This window comes from Tupaia chinensis, unplaced genomic scaffold, assembly GCF_000334495.1.
Source record: "Tupaia chinensis unplaced genomic scaffold, TupChi_1.0 Scaffold143574_1, whole genome shotgun sequence".
Classification (NCBI taxonomy): domain Eukaryota; kingdom Metazoa; phylum Chordata; class Mammalia; order Scandentia; family Tupaiidae; genus Tupaia; species Tupaia belangeri.
In genome coordinates, this window is record NW_006203419.1 from 2,018,027 (window position 1) to 2,030,905 (window position 12,879).

Consider the following 12,879-nt stretch of genomic DNA (forward strand, 5'->3'; position numbering starts at 1 on the left):
GGGCTGGGGGGTGGGGGGGGTGGTTCTCACTCTTTGTCTCTCTTTCAGGCGATCGCACGAGCCCTATGGCAAAAACCTCTCAAAAAAAGAATTACTTTATTTAACTTTATTTTTGTTGGGGGGGAGAGGTTTTTGCTATAGGGCACGTGTGCTCGCCAGAAAGACACAGAGAGACAGAGAGACACAAAGCAAGAAATCACCCCCAAGGGGGATGGCCACGCCACAACTGCTTCTCCTCCATTCTTTTCTCAGGATCTTGGGCTCACTTGCACCCGGCAAGAGTTTAAGCCACCGGGTCCGGGACTGGAACCGCGGTCAACTACATGGGAATCCAGTGACATAGCCATACTCCAACTGCTGGTCCCAATTTATTTTAATTTTGACCAGAGAGGGACAGAACGTGAGACAAGGAAAGTGAGCAAGGAGGCAGGCAGGTCCGGGACTCGAACTGCAGTCAGTCACGTGGGAGTCAGCGCCCTAAACCACCGCCATCTGCCGGCTCCTCCAGCCCCTGTCTTAACCCACTGCAGGAGATCACAAGCCAGAATGGATTCAAAACTTTCCCACCACGCTTATTTCCTCTGAAGTCTTTCTTTCCAGCGGGAAAGCCTAGGAACCTAAACCTTAACAGATGCCCGGGTGATTCTCGCATATAGTCTAAGCGCTCAACCATGCACCTTGGGCCCAAGCCTGGGTCCACCCGCAGCCCACGAGCCTCTAAAGGCCAGCGGGTAACAAGGGGAAGAAACAAGGGAGTGAATCCCTCCTTCTGGCGACAACTTGACCACCGGCCTCTTCTGAAAAGTCCACGCGCTAGGAGGCCGTCAGTCCGCTGCGCCCCCTCGCGGCTGCCCGGTTCGGCTGGACCAAGCTTCGAGCCAGGATCTCGTTTGCCCTGATCCGGAGCTCAGTGCCAGGCGGGCCTGCGCTCCGGGGGCGAAGCTCGACCGCGCCCAGGCTGCAGGCCTCGGGAGCCACAGCTCGAGCCCGGCCCACCAAGCGCCGCCAAGAGTGTAGGCCCCACCCCCCCCGACGCCTCCGCCGTGCGCGCGCTCGCGACGGGTGTGCGCAGGCGCCCACGTGCCGCGCGGACGCCATCGCTGTCCTGCAGCGGAGTGGGTCAGCCTGCTAGAAATCTGCGGGACTAGTAGGAAGGCGGAGCGGGCGGTCTCGACGACCACGGCCAGTACGGCAGGTGCAGCACATTCCGGGCGGGGTGCCGGGCTTCGGCCAGACTGACCCGAGTAAGGAACTACAACCCCCGAAGTGCACTGCGCCGCGGGTTGCGGGAGGCGGTGACGGAAGTGGTCTTGGCCGCTGCATTTCCATGGAGGTGGGGGACGTGGTGGCGAGAGCTGGTGACGCGCTCTGCCAGCGGCCGGAGGGTCGCGGGAAGTGTCACAGGCGGCCTCTGAGCCAGCCAGATAGCGTTATTATTAGCTTTTATTTCGGAATGATTTCAAACAACTCTTGTACATCCTTTCATAAGACAAGTTAGCATCGTTTGCCCTATTCGTGTTGTCATATTCTCCCTCCTCTGTACACCTTTTCTCCTTGGACATCTGAGTTGCAGATGTGACGGGTACCCCTTTACTTGTATGTTTAGAGGTACATCCGTGGCAAGGAATTGGTCCTGCATTTATAATGAGGTAAACGTTGATCAAGACCTTTCTTTTCTTTTCTTTTTTCTTTTATTTTCTTTTCCTTCCTTCCTTCCTTCCTTCCTTCCTTCCTTCCTTCCTTCCTTCCTTCCTTCCTTCCTTCCTTCCTTCCTTTCTTTCTTTTCTCTCTTTTCATTCTTTTCATTCTTTCTTTTTCTTGATTTTGCTGTAGGGTGTGCGCGCTTGCCAGAGAGGCAGAAAGCAAGAAGTCACCCCTCAGGGGGGATGGCCACTCTGCCATCCTTTCTCCTCAATTCTTCTCTTGGGGTTTTGGGCAGGCACACTCCCTGGCATTAGTTTGAAGATCTGTCTGCTGTATTCAACCGCTGTCAGCCACGTGGGAGTCCAGACCTCAACCAACATGCCACATACTGTCCCTGATTAAGAATATTTTCTTTTTTTTTTTTTGGAGAGGTTTTTTGCTATAGGGCGCGTGCGCTCGCCAGACAGACAGAGAGAGACATAGAGACAGAAAGCGAGAAATCACCCCCCAGGGGGGATGGTCACACCGCAATCCCTTCTCCTCCATTCTCCTCTCGGGATCTTGGGCACGCACGCACACACGCCCGGCGTGAGATTTAAGCCACCGGGTCCGGGACGTGAACCGCGGTCGACTACGTGGGAGTCCAGCGACATAGCCATTACGCTAACTGCTGGTTCCCAAGACTATTTTCTTCTACTTTTTTTTTTTTAGAGATTTTTGCTATTGGATGTGTGGGCTGAGGGGGAGAGATAGAGAGAGACAAAACGAGCAATCACCCTTCTCCCTCACCCCATGACCATACTGCAGTCTCTTCTCTGGGAATTTTAGGCATGCACTCACATGTGCCCAGCATGAGTTTTAAGCTTCTAGGTCTGGGACTCCAACCGTGGTCAACTAAGCGAGAGTCCAGCAATGTCACTGTTATGCCATCTGCTGATCCCAAGACTTTTCTTTTTCTTCTTTTAAATTATTTTAAGATTTATTTTTATTTATTTATTTTTTAAAGAATTATCTAACTTTATTTTAATTTTGCCAGAGAGGTACAGAGTGAGTGAGCGAAAGTGAGAAATCAAGCTGCCAGGTCCAGGACTTGAACCGCAGTCAGACATGTGGTCGGACATGTGGTTCCTTAACCATCGTACCACCTGCCGGCCCCTTATGTAACATTTATTTATTTATTTATTTATTTATTTATTTATTTATTTATTTTAATTTAACCAGGGAGAGACAGAGAGTGAAAGCAAGCCACCAGGTTGGGGACTTGAACCGCCGTTGGCCATGTGGGAGTCCAGTGCCCTTAACCACCACACTTCCTGCTAGCCCCCCATGACTATTATAGCATATTTCATATTTAAATGTTTTCAGGCATTCTAATAATGCTCCTAATGCAGATTACCTTTTTCTTAGTCTAAGAACTCCTGTTCCAGTGACCAGCAATTAGTGTAATGGCTATGTCACTGGACTCCCATGTAGCTGACTGTGGTTCGAGTCCCGGACCTGGTGGCTTAAATTCACACTGGGCACGTGTGCATGCGTGCCCAAGATCCGAAAGGAGAATGGAGGAGAAGGGATTGCGGCATGGCCATCTCCCTGGGGGGTTATTTCTTGCTTTCTATCTCTCTGTCTCTGTCTTTCTGGCAAGCACACGTGCCCTGTAGCAAAAAAAAAAAAAAAAAAAGAACTCCCGTTCCATTCAGCAGTCAGAACTCTAGTCTCCTTTAGTCTGGGACAGTTTCTCAGGTTTTCCTGGACTCTCATGACCTGGACGATTTTGAAGATCAGGATCCTAGCCATTTGTTTTGTCAAGGCAGGTTTTTTTTTTACCACTGGGCTCTGTTTTGTGATGCTGACTGGATCTGTTTCATAGGCTGGAGTGCATCTTGGGTGGGTGAGGAGGATCATTGTCCGCACCATGCTGGTGGGTACTTCCCAGTTACGGTTTCACTCTCACTCACCAGGTCCCTGGCTTCCCTGAAGCAACTGCCCCGGAGCCATGGTGTACGCCTTCCTCATCCATACCTTGAGAGCCCCGCATGCTGAGGACCAGGGTCTTTGTAGAGTGCTCTACTCCTGTGTCTTTGGTGCTGAGAAGTCACCCGATGACCCACGGCCACACGGTGCTGAGAGGGACAGACTTCTCCGCAAGGAACAGATTTTGGCCGTGGCCAGGTAACTGACCTCCATCAACACATGCCCAATTGTGATGGGTATTCTTGGGGACTCAGGGAAACAGAAGCACTAGGGTGCTGAAAGTTTTAGAGTGGCATTTTCCAAAATCTTCCACAGTCTTTCATAAGTGTTAAATGAGAAAGGGTTAAGGAAATAATGATATTCTTTTTGTTTAAGGTTTATTCTTTTTTTTTTTTGGAGAGGTTTTTACTACAGGGCACATGCATTCACTAGAAAGAGAGACAGAAAGCGAGAAATCACCCCCCGAGGGGGTGGCCACTCCGCAATCCCTTCTCCTCCATTCTCCTCCCAGGATCTCGGGCACACACGTACACACTCTTAGCATGAGTTTAAGCCACCGGGTCCAGGACTGGAACTGCAGTCGACTACCTGGGAGTCTAGCAACATAGCCATTATGCCAACTGGTGGTCCCTCATTTGTTTATTTAGTATGAGAGAGAAAGAGAGAGACACCCTTGACAAGATATTTCCACACTGCGATCCCCCTTCCTCCAGCTTTCCAGCAGGCTAAGATCATGATGGCATCTGACATTTCAAGTCAACCTGGGATCTGAACCCCAGGCCTTCTCATATAGCTCCAGTGTCACACAGTGGTATCCTACTGAGTGTACCACCGGCTGAGCCTAATAATGCTATTACTATTATGAGTGTGCTGTGTATTTTTTTTTTGAGAGGTTTTTGCTACAGGGCACGTGCACTGGCCAGAAAGACAGAGAGAGAGAGAGAGAGAGAGAGAGAGAGAGAGACAAACAGAAAGTGAGAAATCACGCCCCAGGGGGGATAGCCATGCCACAATCCTTTCTCTTCCATTCTTCTCTTGGGATCTTGGGCACGCATGCACATGTGGCTGGCGTGAGTTTAAGCCACTGGGTCCAGGACTCGAACCACAGTCGACTACATGGGAGTCCAGCGACATAGTCATTATGCCATCTGCTGGTTCCTGTTGTGTTTTTTTTTTTAAACCTGTAAGTGTGTGCTAAGCGTTTATGTTCTGAATGTTTCATGTATATTAACTTAGTTCATCAGTAACTATGTTTTGAGGTAGGTATGGTTATCTCCATCTTATAGTGCAGTAAACTGAGATACAGAATATTGCAGAAACTTCAAGCGCCCAAGGTTATGCAGCCACAGAGTATCAGAACTGACATTTGAGTATAGGCAGGCAGACCCGAGTGATAAAATGCTTTGCAGGTAAGACTTCACAGGGCCTTTAGTATGAATCTGGAAGGAAAAGAGAAAATGTGGTATAGGGGGACACGATACTCAGGGCCTTCTGAAAGCCTGGATCCAGAGCACAGTGTGGACACTATTACAGACTAAGTTGGCCAGCCTTGGGCCCTCCCATCCCAGACCCAGAGGGAGCTGGCAGGTGCCAGAGTCTCCTGGCCCCCACTGCACTCAGGCTGGGGTGTTCCACTCTGAGACAACATTTTGTCAGCTCCTACCATCCCAAACTGGAAGGTAATTCAGGAAGGGTCAGGATGAGCTTTCAGAAACCTCCCAAGGGGAAGATCTTTCCTTTACTTGGAGAGAGTCGTAGGATGGGAAGAGGGTGGAGAAGTTGCATAGCCCAGGTTGAGTGATGGCATCTTTTTCTCCTCTTGTCACTTGCCTTCCTTTATGTTGGGAAGCATCTGTGAAGCAGGTGGGGGTGGGATCTTCCCTTGTTACCCTTTTCCAGCCCAAGGAGCTCTGTTCAAAACCTGCCTTCTCTTGGCCACGTGGAGTGAAGTGGTTCAGGACCTGGAGCTGGGGTCTGGTTTCCCATCCCCACTCGCATATCCTGTGCAGGTCACTTAAGTGTTTCTGGGCCTCCATTTCCTCACCTGAGATATGAGGACAGTGGCAGCTCCCAGCTCCAGGGGTGGTCTCAAGGACGACAGGAGTTGGGGTATGGACTGCTGCAGTGGCCTTGCCCGGCCTGTCACCTACCAGCCTGACTGTGCGCTCTCTCAGGCAGGTGGAGTCAATGTGCCGGCTGCAACAGCAGGCATCCGGCCGGCCCCCCGTGGACCTGCAGCCCCAGTCCTCAGATGAGCCGGTGCCTCTGCACGAGGCTCCACATGGGGCCTTCCGCCTGGCCGCAGGGGACCCCTTCCGGGAGCCGCGGACGGTGGTGTGGCTGGGTGTGCTTTCGTTAGGCTTTGCCCTCATACTGGACACCCACGAGAACCTGCTGCTGGCTGAAGGCACACTCCGTCTGCTGGCACGTCTCCTTGACCACCTCCGACTGCTGGCCCCCAGCTCCAGCCTCCTGCTGCGGGCCGACCGCATCGAGGGCATCCTCACTCGCTTCCTGCCTCATGGTCAGCTGCTCTTCCTCAATGACCAGTTCGTCCAAGGTCTGGAGAAGGAATTTAGTGCTGCCTGGCCCCGCTGACTCCACTGGGATGGGGCTCCCTGAAGGGACAAGGAGGGAGAGCAGAGGTTGGACACAGCCAGGGGAGGAGTGGCATCAGCCTCCCGCCCTGCCTGCCCTCATGCTGATGAGCTGTCACACCAGGACAAGTGGACGGACAAGCTGGAAGAAAGGAGCTGGGCAGGGTGAGGCGGTGCCGTGCTTGTACTCAGGTTAGTGGAATCAGAGTGTCGTGAGCCTAGAGCTGCCCTGCCTTATTCAGACTCCTCCGTATTATGGCAGCCATGCTTGTCCTTGACCCCTCCTTCTTTCAACTCCAGTAGCCAATAGTACTGGGGTGACAGGGAGGGGCTTCCTGGAACTCAGCCCATCTCTTTCCACACCCACGGTCATTACAGCACAAAAGGGGTCTCAGGTCTGCAGCGGTCATCGTCGTTCGCAGCGCTCAGAAATGGTGGGCGTCCCTGGAGCAGCTGCCTTCCAGCTGTTGCCCATAGCTGACGGTGTTCCTCCATGGAAGGTCACTGCTCTTCAAAGGCAGTCCAAGTCTTGAGACAGCAGAGAGATGTACTCCCAGCCAGTTCTTGATGCTGTGACCCACTCTAGCCTCATCCAGCTCAGATCACAGGCACATCCTTGCTGTGCCCTGAAAGGTCCCAGGAGTCGAACCCAGGACCTTTCTCATGTGGGTCCAGTTGCATTTCTACTGCATCACTGCCTGACCTTACCTTGTTAAAGGAATAACTTGTGAGGCTATCACTCAAAAATCTACTCATAGGGGCCGGCAGATGGCGTGGTGGACTCCCACATGGCCAACCATGGTTCAAGTCCTGGACTTGGCAGCTTGCTTTTTCATCCCCCCACCTTTCTGTCCTTCTCTGGTCAAATCAAAATAAACAAAATTAATTCTTTTTTTAAAAAAGGGGGGGATCTCTCAGACTCCCCTCAGGGTGAAGCACCTGTGCTCACCTGCTGATAGGGCCTGGCCCCTGACCTTGCACCACTGAGACAATAACAGCAGGGATTTCGTTGGCCAGTCCCGCCACAGCTCAGAAGTGCATCGGCTGTTCAGCTGGGGGATTCCTTTTGTGCCAGGGCCTTGCCCAGTAGGCAGACTGGAGATAAGATAGTCATGGGCTCCCCTCATCTGCAGAGAGAGAAGGTACTGGCCGGTCCATGCAAGAGGTCTGGCTGGGAAGAACCAGTCTTTGTATTTTGAATTAAAAGCTCTGGCTGTGTAATTTCTCCTTTTGTGTGAATGATGAGTACAGTCCCTGAGCTGTGTCTTGAGCATTCATGGTCAGGATCTCCCTAAGAGCCTTCTTAGGGGTCTCCATCTCGTCTCCCACCTCACCTCTATGTCTCTCTCTTGCTCTCTTTTTTTTTTTTCCCTTCTAATGTTTATTTATTTTCATTTTTATGAGAGAGAAAGACAGATAAGCACCTGCAACAGGGTCTCATGCCACGAGCCTCCCTCCAGCCTTCCCAGCCAGCCAGGATCACCGTGCGCACACATACACCTGGTGCGTGCAGACTGACCCGGGAACTGAGTGCCAGCGTTCCACATGGCTCCCGGCATTGCAGAGGCTTGTGCTACTGCGGCACCACCATGGCAGGGCCTTCGGTCTATGTGCCGCCTCTGCGTGGTGGAGCTTGCCTCCTCTACCAAAACATGCATCACATGGCAGATTGGTGTGGGTCGCTGAGGAGCCAGGTCTGAGACAAGGATTAGGTGTGGTTTATGTGGGACGTGATGCAGGAAGGGGAGGCAACCCCTACGGGTATGTTATCAAGTCCAGTAAGAGGGCAGCGAGGGAGCTCAACGCCTCTGGGTATCAGTGCACCACAGTCACCTCTGAAATACCTCACCTGAGGGCAGAGGGGACTGTGTTATTTACCTGCCCACTCTCTTCAGTCTGCGCTGGTGGGTTGCACCCAGGATGCATCAATTCCCTGGCTCTGCCCCCAGAAAATGTCCTCGGGCAGGGTGGAGCTAGGTCTGCCTGCATCACAGTGAGACCCAAAGGGATATGGTTGGGACACCAAACACTAGTTGTTAGGTTAGTTTTTTTTTAAAGAATTATTTATTAGTTTAATTTTGTTATCATTATTTTTTATTTGATCAGAGAGAGAGGAAGGAAAAGTGGGAAAGCAAGCTGCTGGGTCCAGGATCCAAACTGTGATTGGCCATGTGGGAGTCTAGCACCGTAACCACCATGCCACCTGTGGGCTCCGTTAGGAGCACTTTTTTTATTAGAGAGTTTTTTTGTTTTTTGTTTTTTTTGGTTTTGTTTGTTTGTTTGTTTTTGTTTTTGTTTTTTTGCTATAGGGCACGTGCCCTTGCTGGAGAGACAGAAACCAGAGAGACAAAAGGCGAGAAAGCACCCTCCAGGGGTTATGGCCATGCTGCAGTCCCTTCTCCATTCTGCTCTTGGGATTTTTGGCACGCATGCACACACATTCAGCATGAGTTTTAAGTCACTGGGTCCAGGACTCGCACCACAATAGGCTACTATTGTAGCCATCTGCTGGTGGAGGTAAGGGGGCTTGTAATCAGCAGTTTCTAGTGATGGTTTGAATTTACTCATTTGAGAGCCCACCCCATAGCCTAGAGGTTAAGGAGCAGGATCACACGTGACCAAACATGGTTTCAATTGGCTTGAAAAAATATGCCAGGTGTATGCGCACACATGCCCCAAATCCCAACAGGATGGAGCATTGGAGAAGGGATTGCCCCATTGGACGTTACTTTCTCTGCCTCCGTCTCTGTCTTTGTGGTGAGTGCAGGCACCCTCTGGTGATAAAGAACAAGTCATCGATTTGGAAAAAGTTTACATCCGTTCTCATGACTGCTTGTTAGCGATGAAGAAAGGTGAGGCTTTCTTGGCAGAGGGAGAGCAAGGCTCCCGGGTGGTCAGAGTGTGGGTGTTAGCCCCATCTCATCATTGCTGTGTGTCAGTGACACCCAGGACAGACCCACCCACACCCACTTAGGAGGCATCGCTGTTCATCAGTGGGCCCACCTGAGTCTGCAGCCACAGCAACCAGCCACGCCCTGCCTTCCACCATCGCTGTAGCCATCAGTGGAACAAGGGTACCTTGTCTGTTTTAGGGCACCACACATCACCCTGTAACCTTGAAGACCCGAAGGAGCCTCCATCTGTATGTGGCTATCACACCTCTGGAAGTATCCCACAGGCCCCAGTAGGGACCCCCTGCCCTATATAGTCTGTGTCCCGGGGCTGCCTCTCTCCTCTCTCTGGGTTGATGGTCCCGATGGAGTGGCTATGTTCTTCCAAGAGCAGGTCATTCTGGCCTCTGTGGAAGGGCCCATATTTACCTGCACTGAATTATTTCTGCCTATATATATATATATATATACATCTAGATATATAGGCAGAAATATATACATATATATACAAGGCAGAAATATATATATATATATACACACACACACACATATATATATTTTTTAAGAGAGATTGTTGTGCATGCACTTGCCAGAAAGAGAGAGAGAGATAGAGAGACAGAAAGTGAGAAATCACCCCCCAGGGGGGATGGCCACACTGCAATCCCTTCTCCTCCATTCTCCTCTCGGGATCTTGGGCACGCACGCACACGCGCCTGGCATGAGTTTTAAGCCACTGGGTCTGGGACTTGAACCGCTGTCAACTACATGGGAGTCTAGTGACATAACCATTACACCATCTGCTGGTCCCATCTTTCTGCCTATTTTTCAAACAACTTGAGCGAGAAGTTGAAACTCTCCCCGAGTTGGGGTCAGGCGTGTCTGGTGGCCTTAGTTTGTATTGAGTAGAGGAAACTCACACAGAGAATGGCGGTGACTGAGACCATGCCCTGGAGCCCTGGGACCCTGGAGCCCTGATGTTCAGGATAGTCCCAGGGTGAGTACCAGTTAGTACCGGGATTTCCCTAGCTCCATGTTGCCCCGGCATCTCCTGCCTTGGCCCTGAGGCCACAAAAGTAGGCTGCAGAGTGCCCTGGGGTTCCCCAAGGGACAGAGTGAGGCCCGATGACTGTGAAGCAGTGTGTTTGAATCACTGAATTGATACTCAGAAGTGGGTTTTTTGTTGTTTTTAAGAGAGATTTTTTTGGGGGGCGTGTGCACTTGCCAGAGAGATATGGAGAGACAGACAGAAAGTGAGAAATCACCCCTTGAGGGGGATAGCCACGCCACCATTCCTTCTCCATTCTCTCAGGCTTTTGGGCATGCATGCACATTCACCCTGCATGAGTTTTAAGCCACTGGGTCTGGGACTTAAACTGCAGTGAACTATGTGGGAGGCCAGTGATACAACCATTATGCCATCAGCTGGCCCCATACTCAGAAGTGTTTCAAGTGTCTAAAAGAAGGAGAGTGGGCACCTTGGTGAGGGAGGCCTAGTGATTTCAGACTAAAATTAAGATTGCTACAGAAACAAACTTGCTTCCATCTCCAAGCCTCCTCCCTCTCCTCCCCCTGTCCCAGGAACCTGAGCCAAACCACACATTCCTTGACCTCCTGGGAGAACTGGAGACTGAGCAGCTGGTGTCCACACCAGGCCATCAGTGGAGGTTCCTAGCATGATAGGAACATGGAAAGAGGAGGGTGGAGCCTGGGGACAGGGAGCTCACCAGGGAGGAGGAAGTCATAGATTCAGGCCAGGCACGGGCATCACTGATTGGCGGGGGCTCCTGATTAGAAGGAAGAGCAAGTGCACACACCCTATAGTAAACTAAAATAAATAAAAATTAAAAAGTTAAGGCCTTCTTATTTAAAGTAATAAACAGACAGAGCCTCAATTAGGGGACCACCGGGTTTTGTATCCAACAAACTAGGATGATCCAGATGATCCAGATGATCCATATGATCCAGGTCTATGGATCATCTGGATCATCCTAGTTCCTTTAGAGCCAGGTGGTTTTTCCTAACCCTGTGGCACTGCACACTGCTGTCCAGCATCTGCCAGGGCTTGCTCTTATACAGTTATTGAGGCTCCACGTGGTGGTCGTCTCAGCTACTTGGGAGGTTGAAGCAGGAGGACTGCAAATCTGAGGCCAGCCTGAGTTATATATAATAATAATAATAAAATAATTATTTTAATAAAATTTTTAGAAGAATTTTCATATTTGTATGTTTTATTGTAAACACAATTAAATCCTGTTTGTTGGATACAACACCCGGTGGTCCCCTAATTGAGGCTCTGTCTGTTTATTACTTTAAATAAGAAGGCCTTAACTTTTTAATTTTTATTTATTTTAGTTTACTATAGGGTGTGTGCACTTGCCAGAGAAAGAGAGAGAGATCCTCTCCCAGATGGAATGGCCACACTACAATCTCTTTTCCTCCAGTCTCCTCTCAGGATTTTGGGCATACATGCACATACTCCTGGTGTGGTTTTCAAACCTCCAGATCTGGGACTTGAACGATAGAATCAGCTATGTGGGATCCAGCTGTCTTAACCTCCACACCATGCTGACCCAGTAGACTTTGTTTTTAAAGCACTGTTAGGTTCTCAGCAGTGTCAGGCAGAAGGTATGAGAGCTCTCACATAGTCCCTGCCCCCACCATGCACAGACTCTCTTGTTATCAACATCCGGCACCAGAGGGGTCGTTTGTTAAAACCAGTGAACCTACACTGTCAAGTCATTATCGCGCAAAGTCCATAGTTACATCAGGGTTCACTCTCGGTGGTGTACTTTCTATGGGTCTGGACAAAGGTATAGTGATATAATGACGTGTACCCACCCTTTCAGTAGCACACAGAGTAGTTTCGCTGTCCTCAAAATCCCTCGTTCCACCTGTTCAGCTCTCCCTCCCTCCTGACGGATCTTTTCACATTGTTAAACTGAATTTGCTACTATTTGGTGGAAGATATTATTCTGTTTATGAGAGATGCTGGTCTGTCGTTATCTTGTGATGGTTTCATTGGGTTTTGCTATTAGCATAATAATAATAAAGCAAGTTTGTTTCTGGCCTTATAGAATAAGTTAGGAAGTAGTCCCTCTACAACTATCTTCTAGAAGAAATTGTAGAGAATTTGGTATAATTTCTCCCTTAAATGCTTGGTAGAATTCACAAGGAATCCTTCTAGGCCAGCTATATATATATATATTATTATTTTTTAATTTTTTTTAATTTTTTTTATTTTTTGCTATAGGGCACGTGCACTCTCCAGAAAGACAGAGACAGAGAGACAGAAAGCGAGAAATCACGCTCTAGGGGGGATGGCCACACTGCAATTCCTTCTCTTCCATTCTCCTCTCGGGATCTTGGGCACGCATTCACAGGCACCCAGTGTGAGTTTTAACCCGCCAAGTCCAGGTCTGGGACCTGCATTCGACTACGTGGGAGTCCAGTGACATAGCTGTTATGCCAACTGCTGGTCCCTCTTTTTAAATTTTAATCTATCCTTTTCTTTATTATCCCAATGTGATTCTCATATCTTGGAGCAGTCAAAGAACCCCACTGATGCCAGGCTTACAACTTCTGATCTCTGAGACAGCATTTGCTTCATGGTCATATACTTTCTTATTTTCTTTTGTTTCCCTGTGCTCACATCATACTCTTGTTTCCAATTTTTTCCTTTTAGGGGAAAAAAAAATTGCCAGAGAGCTTGTACATATGCCAGAGATAGATAGAAAGGGAGGAAAGCATCCCTCAGTGGGTGTGGCCATATTGCAATC

The 12,879-nt window shown here is 49.8% G+C and overlaps 1 protein-coding gene across 2 annotated transcripts; it reads left to right on the forward strand.

Annotated features, from left to right (window-relative positions):
- The first annotated feature begins 1,074 nt into the window (after nucleotides 1–1,074).
- On the forward strand, nucleotides 1,075–7,433 carry AP5S1 (adaptor related protein complex 5 subunit sigma 1). Of its 2 annotated transcripts, none has more exons than XM_006163969.3 (3): nucleotides 1,075–1,244; nucleotides 3,603–3,813; nucleotides 5,790–7,433. In XM_006163969.3, exons 2-3 carry the CDS (start codon nucleotides 3,638–3,640, stop codon nucleotides 6,211–6,213), a joined length of 600 nt encoding a protein of 199 aa, XP_006164031.1. In that variant the 5' UTR covers nucleotides 1,075–1,244; nucleotides 3,603–3,637; the 3' UTR covers nucleotides 6,214–7,433. The 2 variants fall into 2 exon arrangements, with proteins under 2 accessions (XP_006164031.1, XP_006164032.1); XM_006163970.3 differs by lacking the exon at nucleotides 1,075–1,244 and adding an exon at nucleotides 1,351–1,649.
- Nucleotides 7,434–12,879: the final 5,446 nt, after the last annotated feature.

Coding starts and splice junctions, on each gene's coding strand:
- AP5S1 (XM_006163969.3), top strand. CDS start 3,638: ATGGTGTACGCCTTCCTCATCCATACCTTGAGAGCCCCGCATGCTGAG. Junction 3,814..5,789: donor CAGATTTTGGCCGTGGCCAG/GTAACTGACCTC, acceptor GCGCTCTCTCAG/GCAGGTGGAGTCAATGTGCC.